The 14,738-nt window shown below is 51.7% G+C and overlaps 5 protein-coding genes across 5 annotated transcripts; 2 read left to right on the top strand and 3 right to left on the bottom strand.

The window, feature by feature from the left end:
• The first annotated feature begins 1,772 nt into the window (after positions 1–1,772).
• Positions 1,773–4,954, top strand: BO83DRAFT_340391 (sulfatase domain protein). The gene is made up of 3 exons (XM_025528579.1): positions 1,773–2,373; positions 2,424–4,124; positions 4,172–4,954. Exons 1-3 carry the CDS (start codon positions 2,057–2,059, stop codon positions 4,746–4,748), a joined length of 2,595 nt encoding a protein of 864 aa, XP_025387071.1. The 5' UTR covers positions 1,773–2,056; the 3' UTR covers positions 4,749–4,954.
• Positions 4,955–5,646: 692 nt separating this feature from the next.
• On the top strand, positions 5,647–6,876 carry BO83DRAFT_399864 (phosphotransferase family protein; the record flags this gene model as incomplete). Its single annotated transcript, XM_025533358.1, has 1 exon — positions 5,647–6,876. The coding sequence occupies one exon, from the start codon at positions 5,647–5,649 to the stop codon at positions 6,874–6,876; it is 1,230 nt and encodes a 409-aa protein (XP_025387070.1).
• Positions 6,877–7,004: 128 nt separating this feature from the next.
• Positions 7,005–8,806, bottom strand: BO83DRAFT_315290 (luciferase; the record flags this gene model as incomplete). Its single annotated transcript, XM_025527617.1, has 4 exons — positions 7,005–7,595; positions 7,664–7,977; positions 8,046–8,645; positions 8,701–8,806. 4 exons carry the CDS (start codon positions 8,804–8,806, stop codon positions 7,005–7,007), a joined length of 1,611 nt encoding a protein of 536 aa, XP_025387069.1.
• A 1,133-nt stretch (positions 8,807–9,939) lies between these two features.
• BO83DRAFT_379475 (putative amino acid transporter) lies at positions 9,940–11,938 on the bottom strand. Its single transcript, XM_025531515.1, has 7 exons — positions 11,561–11,938; positions 11,497–11,510; positions 11,374–11,446; positions 10,996–11,327; positions 10,591–10,949; positions 10,200–10,541; positions 9,940–10,148 (listed from the first exon to the last, which is right to left on the bottom strand). Exons 1-7 carry the CDS (start codon positions 11,725–11,727, stop codon positions 10,065–10,067), a joined length of 1,371 nt encoding a protein of 456 aa, XP_025387068.1. The 5' UTR covers positions 11,728–11,938; the 3' UTR covers positions 9,940–10,064.
• Positions 11,939–13,405: 1,467 nt separating this feature from the next.
• On the bottom strand, positions 13,406–14,624 carry BO83DRAFT_379474 (SDR family NAD(P)-dependent oxidoreductase). The gene is made up of 4 exons (XM_025531514.1): positions 14,171–14,624; positions 13,874–14,103; positions 13,704–13,805; positions 13,406–13,631 (listed from the first exon to the last, which is right to left on the bottom strand). The coding sequence occupies exons 1-4, from the start codon at positions 14,446–14,448 to the stop codon at positions 13,438–13,440; spliced, it is 804 nt and encodes a 267-aa protein (XP_025387067.1). The 5' UTR covers positions 14,449–14,624; the 3' UTR covers positions 13,406–13,437.
• Between the last annotated feature and the right edge of the window lie 114 nt (positions 14,625–14,738).

The following is a 14,738-nucleotide window of genomic DNA, read 5'->3' as shown; positions in this document are numbered from 1 at the left end:
TGCCGCGGGGAACGAGGTCAAACGTGAAAGGCCCCTGGCAGTACCTCTGCGACATATTTTAGCAGTGTAACATGTCATATAATAAAATTAAATCTTTGAAAGAGCATTAGGTAACACCCAAATCGCCAACAAAAGCATTAGGCAACACAAACGGTGACACGTTTTCTGCCTGCGATACAGGATGGAACCAACATGACTAATTCTGTCAACGGCGCTTTGACGCATCCAAGCCAAGACCATGCAGGGCTTTGAGGGGTCAATGATCATCTTACTCAGGGTGTTTGTTGGTAGTGAGCTGCACACTCATCTTCGGGTTTTAAGAGGTGATGGCGGTGATGTCCGGATCCATGCCATGTATCCGCCGCGATCCACCACGTCTATAATTAATGACAGAGAGAGACAACAAGAGAGTCAAAGAGCCGGGAATAAGAGAGGAATCCGGTGGGACTGCCGTGTGCCAAGGACATTGTTCCTCTTTTTTCCTCCCCAATAGGTTTGACAACCCGGAGGTGCTTCCCACATCAGCATCAGGTCTCGTGCAGGTGAGTTGCTTGAGGAGAATAATCCCGATGGATGAGCGGGGAAGCGAGACTGCAGCTGGTCCCATGTATCCCTGCAAATGAGCGGATTCTAACATCATATGAAGGAAACCACACGTGCTACATGCTGCTTGCTGCTTGCTGCAGTTTAGAATTGAACCTACAATTACACACAACCATAACGGCACGTCAATGCATGATGTAACGTGGGAGACTGTTCACTGGCCAAAAGAGGAGAGAGGCAATAGCAATTGGGCAGAAGGGGGCTATGTAAGACAGGTTGAAGTGAGACAACGGGAAGAGGCAGAGGGAAAATTGTGAATAACAACAATCAAAAGGGAATAAATGAACGGACAAGAGATTTCTCTGGAAGCCTTGGCAGTGGAGCATTCACGGGCGGTCTGTTTACTGATTGGTGAGAGCGGATGTAACCCCCCGCTCGGGGGCCCCAAAAAGGAATGTGGTCACGCCCGGAGGGACCAAACTAAACTCCTCTGGGGCATCAGACCTCCCTTTTGGGATAAAAATAAAAGATGCATCTTTTGATTCCAACTGAAAGGGAAGGTCCTCACCACGTGTTCTTGGGGGGGGAGACAAGCCTGCGGATCGTTGGTGATAGTGGCAACTAGACCGAGAGAGCTGTTTGCTTGTATCTATCGATCGGTGGGGGACAAAATCATTCTCAAACATGAAATCAATCTAGTGGTACCCCTATTGCAATCAATGGAACACGATGTTTGGGATGGATGGATTTGCCCCGGAACACACGACCGATGATAATTGCAGTTAAGATTTCCCCTGTCTCAGACTGACTTCCCAGGGTCTGCGGGTCTTGGCCCGGAGGCTGATTGGTTTTCGGGGCACGTCTGGCAACGCCGCTGCTTCTAATTTTACCGGCTCTCGCCTGCACAGCCAATGGCTTCCCATCTTACTGGTGGATCATCAGGGTCCAGGGCCCTCAGGGTCCAACTTTCTCTGCGCCAGGCATCCATCGCAAGTCATCCTCGGTCATTAGTCCTGTGTAGTGCTGTGTAGTGCTGGGTAGTACTGTGTAGTAGAGACCACTAGTCTCGGAGCACTACTGGTAGTCCACAAGTCACTAGATCGCTTGAAGGTTGGCACACCGTGAACCACCCTGTTTTAGAGTTCGCAGGTTCGTTGGACTGGCCAGCGTGCTATATTGCCTGTTTGGATGCAGGGCTGTGAATTGAAACTGCGGCTCTATCCGTGATTGCTGGCTGTGAGAAAGACTCCACCTCCTCAGGCCTCCATCATCATAGCGTCCTGCTCTTCTTTCTCCATCTCTCTCCTCTTTTTCTTTCTCCTCCTGCTCCTCTTCTTCCTCCTCTCTTCCTGAAGAACCCCTCATTCCCTTCTCCATTGACGCCTTCTTCCATCATTCCGGGCTCTCATCCCGGTCACGCCATCTCCGTCCCTCCACCCTTCAATGGGTGTGCTCTTAGTCCGTGGTGCCATGCGGTCCGTCTGCTGAGATACTGTGACTTTCCTGCTGCACCATGAAGTTCTTCAATCCCCTCCGTCGCTGTGGCCCTGCCCTACAGCGCCTGCGTACATCTCCTGGCGAGTTCTTCGACTACACATGGGAGTTCACACGCCGATATTTCTTCACTGTCTCCTTCATCGCACTTTTTGGCGCCAAATTGTTGCATCTTTACGCTCACATCCATTCTCTCCCTCCTCCTAAATTCTTCCTCTGGGGTTCGACCTTTTTCTTCCAGGATGTAATTCTCACCCTCCTCATCCGCTTTTTCACTCAGAAATTTCATTGGCGCACTGTTGCACTTTTATCAGCTTTGGTGATTGTACCATTTAGGTAGGCTGTGCACATACCAGAAAATGCCTGTCAATCACTAATAAATCTAGTTTAATCATGTCCGGAATGACCGCCGCAAATACCTCCTTTTACATCGTCACCGGTGCCGAAATTCACTGGCGACAAGCCAAAACCTTCCACCGCGATGCCGCTGCCGTGCGCACATTGTTGCAGGGACTGACAGGATTCCTGATCGTGGAAGGCATTCTGCTCACTGTAGCATGGTTTCTGTCTGCACCACTGCATCGCGTTGTTGGTGGCATCCTCACAATCCTGGGACAACCATTCAAATGTTTGTTCCGTTGTATGAGCAGGGTTCGTGCGTTCCGCCCGAGATCTGGATTGCCGGAACCCGAGATCTACGAGCAGATCGGCGTGGATGACTATCTCGACGATAAGAGTGACGATGGCTCTTCGATCCACCTTCTCGAGCCATATGGTGGAGTTGCATCTGCCACGAGACGGGGACACTCAATTCTGATCAAGCTGGCCGTCTGGGTCCCATTCCTCAGCTTGGTCTTGCTGCGCGTGGTTCGACCCTGGGATCCCGCCTACATGTTCCTGTCAGAAGCCTTGCCAGTGGCACCCTTCATCGGTGGCCACCGACACTCTCCTGTCCGCGCTGGGGGGCTGCCCGGCGACTATGAGTGGTTGGAGAGTCGCACACCGTTAGACAAGGTACCCAAATGGGACTGGCTGCCCAAGGGAGGATTGCCTGGCTTCGAAGACTGGACCAGGACGGATGTGCCTCGGTTGCACTACAACCCCGAAAGTGATCCGCTGCATGTGCCTAACCTGCAGAACCCGGTGTTGGACTCCTTGCAGGAGGTCCTGTCCAGCGGCAACGTCAACATTAAACATGTTATTCTTATCAAGTTGGAGAGTACTCGCAGTGACGTCTTTCCCCTGCGCAAGGACGCTTTCATGTGGAACCGCATCGCCAAAACTTATTCTGATAAGAAAATCCCCGACGACGTTCAAAAGCTCGTCGCAAATCTTACCCGCACTTCCGAGTTCCTAACCGGCTTTGACGCGGGATTCGGTCACGACAACGAGCATGATTACGGCCGACGGTCATATGGCGGCATCAGTGCCCGCAACGCTTTTACCACGGGCACCTACACCCTGAAGAGTCTTGTCGGGACTGTTTGCGGAGTGACGCCATTAGTCGCCGACTTTAACCGCGAATACAACCATCACATCTATCAGCCGTGCATGCCGCATATCCTGGATGCATTCAACCACCAGGATGATGTGGATACTAACCGCACCACTGATCAATCCGACTACCGCACCTGGCCATGGCATTCGGCATGGATGCAGTCCGTCACCGAGGGCTATGATAATCAGGACAAGCTCACACCGAAATTGGGATTCCTTGACGTCGTGACCAAAGAGTCTTTGGAACAGGCAAATGCAACGCATTCGGCCTCCTCGTCGAAGGAGGTCAACTATTATGGATACCCTGATATGGTACTGGGCGACTACGTGCGCGATGCGCTCGACGATGCGGAACACAACCACCGCCGGCTGTTCCTGACGCATCTGACGGGCACAACGCACCACCCGTGGGGAATGCCCGACAACGCATACGAGGAGATGGTATCATCGAAAAATACCAATTCCAATGAGGATATCAACAAATACCTGAACACGATTGGATACATCGACGACTGGCTGCAGGAGATCATCGACATCCTGACCGAGAAGGGCGTTATCAACGAGACATTGCTCGTCATGGCTGGTGATCAGTAAGTTGTTCTCCGTCATTTCATGTGTCGCATACTAACCGGGACAGTGGTCTCTCCCTTCCGAATGATGGAGGTGTCACCCCATACGATAACCCCCACATCGGCAGCTTCCACATTCCAATGGTTTTTGCTCATCCTCATCTTCCATCCATTGAAGTCAACACCCCAGTCATCACTCAACAAGTGGTCCCTACCATTCTGGACCTGCTGATCCAGTCGTCCTCGCTGGGGCCCAACAGCACCCACACTGCGCAGGATCTGCTTTCCATTTACGAAGGCCAGTCGATGATCCGCGAGCTCGTCCCGGAGATGGACGGCCGCCAGAACTGGCAATTCACCGTCATGAACACTGGTGGTTCATGGCTGGCAGTGCGGTCCGCTGCCCATCCCGAATACCGACTGGTGATTCCGCTGGTCGACGACGTCGAGTGGCGGTTCACAAACGTTGAGCAGGATCCGGAGGAGCAGCACCCGGTGGCGGAGTTCAACCTGGTCGATCTTGCCAAGAGGCTGGAGAAGGAACACGGCAGTGATGCGGTGGATTGGGTGCGTGATGCCGCCCATGTGGCAGAGTGGTGGGTGATGGAGAACTGGCATTTGTACCAATATCATCCCAAACATTAGGATGTTACGACCTATGCGAGGATCAGTTGAAGTGAAACATTTGTACATAATCTTGGATGATATCATGATATCAGACATTTGCAGCATTTGGCGTTATGCTGTAGTTCACTGGCGCGCTCTTTGCCTACCTATGGTTTTTTCGTGATTAACTACATAAATTGTTATACCAGCGAAGCTTTGCAATCTCCTGTTGACAGCGATTACCTAGAATTTCGTTACTAAGACCAATCTAAGTCCTAGTTTCCTCGGCGCCCAGATCGTGATCTACCGTAGGGCAGAATGGAGATGTTTGCAGATCGTTAGTCAGTGTTGGTTTGACTTGGAGATCACCACGATATCCGGACCTCCACCATCATACAGTTGTAGACGATTCAATTCATCATGTAAATACATAATTCATGACAGAACAGAATATGGTCATATCAAGATCCATCTCCAGCAACTGTTCACGGCCCCTGTGGTGTTGCAATGTTCCTGCCTCAGGCACTAACTCCTCACGTGTCTCCGATAGCGGCCCCTGAACCAAACCTCACCTCATCAACCAAGCCAGGGATATCATCATCTCCCGAAGCTTATCAGTCCATTGCGGCGCCACACGATAAGCTATCCAGGAACACCGTCGGCCTACCTATCACCATGTGTGCTCTACACACTAGCTTCATCCTTCGCGCAGCCTTTACCAGCTAGCTGGATGATGGTACATGATTCACCATGAGTCATGCAACAATATCCATCCATCCATCAAGATGATGGTCAAAATACCCTCAAGACAGCTGTCGCTATATAAACCGCAATGACAGCCTCAATCATCATGGCCTACATACTCCCAACGAACCGCTCCCACCCACTCTAGCCCATGACCACGACAGCCACAACACCAACACAACCACCACCAACAATGACGACATCGAACCTCCCACCCCCCCTCTCCTCAACCAGCATACTCACCCTCCTCACCACCCTCTCCCTCCCCCCACCAACAACAATAACCCCCCTCGCCGTCTCCGCCGCCTTCCACACAATCTACCTCATCCACTACGCCCCCTCCGCCGCCGCATCCGCCACGCCCCCAATCCGCGCCCGCGCAGACCCCTCCGACGGGAGCATCACCCTGGTGCTGCGCATCTCGGGGACCCAAATCCCCCGGATAAAGACCCTCAACGAAGTGGGTGTAATGACCTGGGTGCGACGGAACACTTCCATCCCCGTTCCCGCGGTGATTGCCTACTCGGCGAGTCGAGACAATCCCCTCGGGTATGAATTTACCTTGTTGGAGCGGGTGCCGGGCGTGTCTGTTGCGGAGGTGTATGAGGGTCTTGATGAGGGGAGGAAGAGGAGGTTGGTGGAGCAGGTGGCGGGGTTTGTGGCGGAGTTGCATGGGAAGCCCTGGGAGGCGGGGTATGTGGGTGGACTGCAGTTAGCAGCCCATTGTGGTGATGATGGGGATGAGATAGTGAGGGGTCCGCCTATTGAGGAGACGTATTGGCAGACGCAGGATGTGGAGACATATTGGGCTGGAATGGGTGAAACGCTGGAAACGCTGAATCCGTTCAAGAGTGATGGGTATGCGAGTTACACAGAGTATAACATTGCGTGTGTGGAGCGGTATATCCGTGCTATATCCATTCATCCATCACTATCCACACACAGGGATTTAATCACTCGGTTGGAGCAGTTCATCCCGGTTATTGGGTCTGATGACAGGTTGAATGATGTACCTTATGTGTTAGCCCACAAAGACCTCCACTTCGCAAACATCATATGCGATCCATCGTCTCCCGATTGTCCCATCACCGGCATCCTGGACTGGGAGTTTGCAAGCGTGGTGCCGGCGCCGCGGTGGAATCCGGTGCGGGCGTTCCTGTGGAATTATCGGTATGGGGTAGAGGATAAGGCCGAGAGGGATCGGTTGGAGGGGGTGTTTGAGGATGTGTGTAAGAGTAGGGGGCAGGGGTGGGTGTTGGAAAGGATGAAGTTGAGTGAGAGGCAGGAGGGGATGCAGAGGGTGGTGAATCATGTTAGGGCTATTGTGGAGGTGGGTGTGAAGGGGGCGGGGGAGGAAAAGGAGGGGAAGGTGAGGGGGTGGAGAGAGATGGTGGAGGAGGGACTGAAGTTATTCAATGTGTGAGTAGTCATGGGATGTGTGTATACTACTTATGTACCTCTAGCAGCTCAATCCTGGGATACTACAATTGAATGTACATGCATTAACACTCCATATACAACCCCTCCATAATACATATACAGTAAATATAATCACAACTTCGCCTCCCTCTCCAATTTCTTCAACTCCCTCCTCAATATCTTCCCGGACGGATTCCTCGGAATACTCTCCACAAACCTTACACCCCCCCTCAACCTCTTATACCCAATAACCCTCTTTTCCACGAACTCCACGATCTCCCTCTCCAACCCCTCACCCCCCTTCCCAACAACATCCCCCTTAACCACAACATAAGCCCTCGGCAACTCACTCCCCGCTAACCCACTCTTCACCCCAACAACCCCCACATCCTTCACAGCCGGATGCCCCAGAACAATCCCCTCCAACTCGGCCGGCGCGACCTGGAACCCATTATACTTGATCAACTCCTTAACGCGATCGGTGATATAGAAGTTCCCTGCTTCATCCTCGTACCCCACATCCCCAGTCTTGTAATATCCGTCTTCGGAGAAGGATTCCTTATTCGCGGTGGGGTTGTTCAAATACCCGAGGAAGACGTTGGGGCCCTTCACCCAGAGTTCTTTCTCTTTGTTATCTTCGTCGTGAATGGGATGGTATTTGGCTGTCATGTTGGGGATGAGTCGGCCGACAGAGCCGGGGTGGGTGTGGGCTTCGGACCAGGTCTATCTTTTGTTAGCATTGTGGTTTACGATGTCAAAGGGGGAGATTTGGGGAAAGGGAGAGAATGTACCTGAAAATGAATAGCAGGCGCACACTCGCTCATCCCATATGCCTGACGAACAACAAGACCCAACTTCTGCTTCGCAGCGTGGATTAAATCCACAGCAAGTGGTGCCGCAGCAGATACCACCATGCGCAAGGAGGAAAGGTCGTAGTTCTTAGTGGCAGCGTTGGAGACCAGCTCCAGAATAACGGGGGGCACGACGTAGGCGTACGTGATGCGATGGCGCTGGATGGTATCGCAGAACGAGGGGAATTGGAAGCGCGGGAGGACGTACATGGGTACGCCGGTGTAGATGGTGTAGTTGAGGAGGAAGCCGATTCCTATATCACACCCATGAAATTAGTATAGTGGCGGAAGTGGGAAGGGGTTGGCTGCGGAGGGGGCATACCGTAAATATGAAAAAACGGCAGAATGCCCAGAATGCGATCTTGGTTCCAGACCAGCTGGCCCTGCTCGGCAACGGCACTTTGCACCATGTTGGCGACCATATTGCGGTGCGAGAGCATCACGCCCTTAGGTAGGCCGGTCGTTCCGGAGGAGTAGACGAGGAAGGAGAGGTCTTTTTCGGGGTTCTGGATCGGGGGACGATGCGGTGCGACGCAGTCTGTGTCTTTGATAGTCGCCCATAGTGAATCTAGTTGATCGAGAAGGATGATACGGTCGCGGGAGAGGCCGGCACGGTCAATGGCTTCGTATACGATTGGGGCTTGCGCGGTGGTAGTGACGATGGCTTTGGCGGCTGCATCGATCAGCGGATGGCGCAGTTCTTCGGCGCGATAGCTGGGATTGACCGGGCAGACGACGCCGCCGATGGCCAGGGTACCCCAGATCAGCGGGGGCAGGTCAATGGCATTCGGGGCGAAGACGACGAGCACGTCGCCCGGTTGCCAGGACCATTTGGATTGGAGGTGGTGGCCGAATTGGAGGGCGCGTTGGCGGATTTGTTGGAAGGAGAGGCTGCGGTTGGTGAGGGGATCGACGAAGAGGGCTGTATGGGATTAGGATTGTTGATATCTGGCATGATGCGATAGTGGAGAACGTACGATGGGAGAGTGGATACGGCCGATCTGAACGCTCGAAGAGAAACGACCAGAGGTCGATGGAGGGGATCTCCACGTCGGGAAAGGGCGATAGGGAGATGGTAGCCATGGCGTAGTTCAAGTAGAAGATAGATAGAAAGAAATTGGGGCAGGGGATAGAAGGAAGGAATAATAAATATTGGACTAATTTGATTAAGCCCGGGGCTGTCATGCAAGAAAGTGGATCATGTAGCTTCACGGGCCATCTCATTGTTGCCTTCACAACGGAAATGAAAGCCGGCAGACTGCACTCACAGCAGTTTCCTTTCCCTTTCTACTGATCGGGATTACTTCTCCGTTGTTAATTCATTATTTCCAACAATAGAATCACCATCGGCCTGGCCACATACTCCGTAGTATGGGCAGCGTGGTGATGTGCATGCACCGGGGCGACGCCATGATTGGGCCGAGGTGATGCTGGGATGATTTGCCATCGCCGGCCCATCCGAGTGATCGTCAATACGAGATCATCCTATCACGGCGCATGTAGACTTACACAGCAGTAATTTATCTGCAGCTTATCTCCAGAACGCGTTTTATATACTAACGCGTTTTATATACTCCGACTAGCCGAGCTGAGTCTGTGGCGAAGGCTCACTATCCTGCCATCGTCGGTCTAGGATCAATGGTGTGGACCAACCCTAACAACATGCCGGATAAACCACTACCCCCTTTCTTGGATAGAGGGCCAAGCAGCAGCGGGCGAAATACGATGTTCATTGGAGTCATATACATGCACTATCCATTCCTCTGTATAGCACGATCTGCAATCTCTGAATCTCAATCAGAATTCGATGAATTGTCTGTCCGCATCATCACCAGATCATCGGTCCACCTCAGCCGCATTTTCACATGCAACGTCAGCCGCAGTCCCCATCCACAGACCAGATCTTACCCTCGACAATTGGATTTATTTGATCAGACTAACCATGGTCTTGCATAACGTGAGCTAACTAGCACAACTCAAACAATAAATGCATCCCCGAGACATAGCCAGTGTGTAACGGGCAAGTTGTTGCACCTTCCCGTGTGGTGAGGGCCGTAGCTCAGTATCCACCATGTGACTTTGTCTTCATCTGAGAGTATTGTCTGATCGGACTATTAGATGGAATTTGTCTTCTGTTCTCAAATCATTGGCAGATAGACGAACAGGTCTATGGCACGAGTTATATCTGCTCTCTCGGATATATAAGCAGGCATTGTGATCAGTATGCACATTGATTGTCGTGCTCAGCACGAAATTATACGGATTCTATGGATTGTGCTTTTATATACATTAAATCGCCTCCCATTAGTCGTCTAGTCATCCAAGTTTTTTTCCAAGTAGTCTATGCATTGTTGGCGCACGAAAAGCTGGACCGGGAAGAGTCGTCGTGGATCGCCTTGCCGGACGCGTACAGACCAAGACCGCACTACACAATTAGCATGCGTTCACGCAGAACAAAGAAGAAGATAATACTTACCATAGCGGCACCAATGGCAAAGATGAGCATGTTGATGATAGTGAGAGCACACTTCTTCGGGCTCGACCACCACTGGCCGTAGTTCATGTGCAACCAGTAGACACCCGGCAGACCGAAACTGAACCAACTGGCAAACAGCGAACTAATCAGACTGACCAGGTTGCTGAAAGAGGGGATACCCTCGCCGATGATCCAAGCAATCACCCAGCAGGTCACGCCAATACCGATCCAGGATCCCACCGAGACCCAGTCGTTCTTGTGCATACGTCCCGACTTGCGGAAGATGCGCACATAGATGTACTTGAGACCAACATGTCCGTTGACCACACCAGCACCAATAATCTACACACATCAGAACAAATCCTCGAACACCGAAAGGGGGTAGACTCACAGTAGGAATGGCCATGCCGTAGGCCACCTTCTTCAAGACAGGACCAGCCGATCCGAGAGCCGGCGAGTCAACTCCGTTACCCACATAGTAGTAGATGACGATGGCGGCGGTGACGTAGAGAGAAATTTCGAAGCCCTGCAGCAGGCACAGCGCCTTGGGGAAGTCCTTGGGTTCCTCCATCTCGGCGATCAGACCGAAGAAGGCGACGTGGGCGCAGTAAGCAAACATGATCTGGGTCACACCACTGAATGCCGTATACAGGTTGGTCTCGGTAGTGATGCTGATGTTTTGTCCGCCCTTGTACTGCACACCGACACCGATCATGGTGATCATAACCGCAGAAAAGATACTCAGGAAGGCTAATCCATTAGCGTCGTCCTGCATAGATGGGAAACGGAAACCTACAGGCAGTGGAGATGTAGGTCAAGTTCTTGATGGTGCGGGGCAGCGAGAGAACCAGACAGATGACGAACGCGACGATACTGAACACAATGGAGCAGGTACCGTGATCGGTAATGGTGTTCATCATGACAGTGAAGGTGACAATGTGGCTACCCATGATGAAGATGGAGAAGAGAATCTGGCCCAGACCGAACAACTCCCGGCCAAAGCTGCCCATGAGGATCTCTCCCGCATCGGCAAGGTTGTGGATGTATGGGTGACGTTCACGGAATTGACCAATAACATAACCAGTGTAAAGGGCGAGGATACCAAGACCGATGATGAGAATGAGAGAGCTGCACCGGTTAGTCGCAGTGCAGGAGCATCGAGGCGCCGACTTACGGAACAAGACCCAGGGCTGTCATAGTAGCCGGAAGGGACAGGACACCGAGCGACACGGATTCAGCAATCATGACTAGGCTGGTTAGTATCTTGCAATCTTAAGTTATCGTCCTGGTCACATACACATTCCGCATTGCCTAGCACCATTAGCTTGTCGTCCATCATCACGCGCGACAGAAGTACTTACCACCACTTCAAGGTCTTGTACTTGACCTCCGCATTAGCTTCATCGCCAAATGCATCCACCTCGGGCGCACCATCAATCGCCTTGAGGTCCTCCACGTCCTCATCCTTCTCCCGCTGACTCTTGGGCTCAACCGCATCGGGCGGAGGGGCAACGCCGTCCAAACGCATCGTGACTAGAAATGGGAGCTGTGTCTAGTTGCAGATAGACGCAAGTGGCAGCAGCAGTAGCAGCAGCAGCTAAAGTGCCGATGAACGTGAAACTGATACTAAAAAATTCTCACGGGTGGGTCGATGACGATCTGGTCCTCCGCTGGTTGAGCCTCTGCAGGATGAGCTGCCGGCCACACAAAGGTCGAGGTTGAACACGGAGGAAGACGAAAGGCCAGATGAGAGAAGGAAGGAAAGAAGGAAGGAAGAACCAGAAGATAGAAAGATAGGTAGATACCCTGCCACGTTGAGTCGCGGTTACTACATCGGGGGGGAGCGCGGGCGTGGCTTGTCCGTTGAGAGGCCGAGGGCCGTGCCCACCCGCTAATTGCATCTGCATCTAGCTTTTTTTTTCCTCATACAATTTTCCTTATTAGCAGCATAGTTAGTTAGCCAGTATCGAAATAAAGAAAAAGGGAAGATCCTGGTGTTCCTGCCCCACAGGCCAGCAGTTTCTTTTAGTGTATTTTTAGCTGGTCGAGCCAATGAGGCAAAAGAGAGGTTAAAATTAAGTAACAGAAAGGCTCCCGCCCCGCCCACCCCTGCCGCGCCCCGACGATAGCCGCGTCTCCGCTGGACGCTGATTGGTGCGGTGACCATGGCCCTGGTCGGCTCGGTGGGATTCCGATTGTGCTTCTAGAAAGCATTGTTACATCTGCTTGCCACTTATCGCTTTTTCGGCCTGTTCATGACTGCCACAAATTACTGATCATTAGCTCATCGTTTGCTCGTCAGCTAATCGCTCGCTTCTGATTGATGGACATTGCTTTCCTTCTTGCATCTCGGTCTGCATTGAAAGCGAAATCCCCGCGGCAATGCTCCACCCGCTGCAGGCCATCTGCCTTGCCACCCACTACCTGCTCGCTTCTCCGGATATTGCTTGCGGGTTAGCGTCTGTTTCAACGATGACGGAGAACCGAGTTATCCGGGTGCCTAGGAAATGTGCCGCGTATTGGTAGGCTGCGTATCAGGCAGGTACCGGCGTGTTTGGGTCCGAAGAACAGCACACCATCTCTATCGGCGATGCTTTCTAGAAGAGCTTAAAGTTAAAAGTAGCTTGGGATAGTATTCTCCAATTAGATTTCATAGTTCACAAAGTATATGCTCCGCAGCGTTTCATTGGCAATGTGCTTGTTTCAATTGGCATCGTAGCTGCGGCCGAACGCCGCCATATGCACATATTGTTCTCCACACATACTAGTAGTAATACTGTCTTGGAGGTGGTGGTGCAACGATAGAAAAGCACCTCTGGTGGTACTGAATTGAGCACTAACTCTTCAGTAAACTTGGATTTAGCGGATTGCAGATCTGTAGTCTATTATTCTTATAATCCTATCTATGACAGAATAATCTTTCTCTTTTTGTCCATCTAGAGCCTGTACTCTGGGTTAATATATATCTCCATGATAAGGGAGACTATCTTCAGGCTTGCCCCTCATCTTTACAAACTTTATTATTATCTTTTTTCCTACGGGCCGTATTATCTTACATTAGTTCTCCTACATGTCAGAGACTAATCCAATACTTATTCTCATTATGTGACATATACCTTAAAAAATACTACTACTACTACTACTACTAAAAGTACTGTCTGACGGCTCAAAGTATTCAGTGACATCACATGTTCGCTTTGGCTAGTCTCTACCTAAACGGCATGTATCCACTGCAGCCTCACCGCGCCGTATACCCTCCATCAACAGGAATCACAGCTCCCGTCATCCAGTTGGCATCCTCACTCGCCAGCGTCACGGCCACCCGCGCAATGTCATCCGGCAACCCAGGCCCATTAAAGGGATGTCGTCGGATCAAGTCCTCCGCAGCATGCATATACTCCGTCGTCTCTTGGTAGATGGCTGTCCGGGTATCTACATGCCTTGTCAGTCATCACTCATGACTAACCCTAGAACGGAGCCTTGAAAACTAATGACGATACTTACAACCCGGACAAATAGCATTCGCATGGATGCGATCGCGCGCATAATCCAATGCCACCTGACGCGTGAGATTACTCACAGCCCCTTTGGAGGCACAGTAAGATGCTATCACAGCTTAGCATCATCATCATCATCATCATCGATATTGTGCTATGTGCATCAATTCAACCTACGATTCTCTGTCGCTGCCACGATCCCAAGAATGGATGACAAGTTGATGATCCATCCCCGATCGCCCGATGGATGCGGATCCTGCTTCAACATCTGCGTGATGGCATACTTGCTACCCAGAAAGACCGAGCGAGTGTTAATCCGCATGGTGGTATCGAACAGTTCATTGGTGGTTTCATGAATGCGAGCTGGGGTACGGGATTCCAGAGAGACTCCTGCATTATTGACCATACTACACATAGAATGCCAAGTCGTCAGTTTCCATGAAATTGAATCCTGGTGTCATGTCACACACGTACATATCTAACCGACCAAACTGCTGTGCCGTCTTCAGCACAGCATTTTCCATCTGCGATGCATCTCCCGCATCAGTTTGGAGGAAGAAGGCTTGTCCTCCCTTTTGACTGATCGCATCGTGGGTAGTAATGTCCAGTTCATTCGGCACCGGCGAGCGTGCAGTCGGAGTGATGTCCGCACAGGCAACCTTGGCTCCTTCCCGAGCATAACGCAAGGCGATGGCCCGTCCGATACCCGAGGACGAGCCAGTGATGAGAGCAACCTTGTTGAGAAGACGCATGATGGTGACGAACTCTAGGGAGAGTATAGCTCGCAGCTAAGAGGAGAGGGATCAACCTGATATACCGATGACTCCTGGGCCCTCGTATCGAGGGACAGACATTGTCGGCCGACACGAGCTCGATGCATTCGTATTCCTGCAGCTGTTGAGTGGTCAATGGTGACTTCTGCTGCATGATACTGAGGGGGATTGACCTGTTGTTGGGGGTCGTGCGGGGTAGAGGCGGTCGATGCGAACCAGACAAAGAGATATCATCCCTTGCGGTCAATTGAGTTGCACAGCAGCAGCTC

Source organism: Aspergillus eucalypticola (genome assembly GCF_003184535.1).
Source record: "Aspergillus eucalypticola CBS 122712 chromosome Unknown BO83scaffold_16, whole genome shotgun sequence".
NCBI classification, from domain to species: domain Eukaryota; kingdom Fungi; phylum Ascomycota; class Eurotiomycetes; order Eurotiales; family Aspergillaceae; genus Aspergillus; species Aspergillus eucalypticola.
This window is presented reverse-complemented; position numbering and strand designations above follow the sequence as displayed.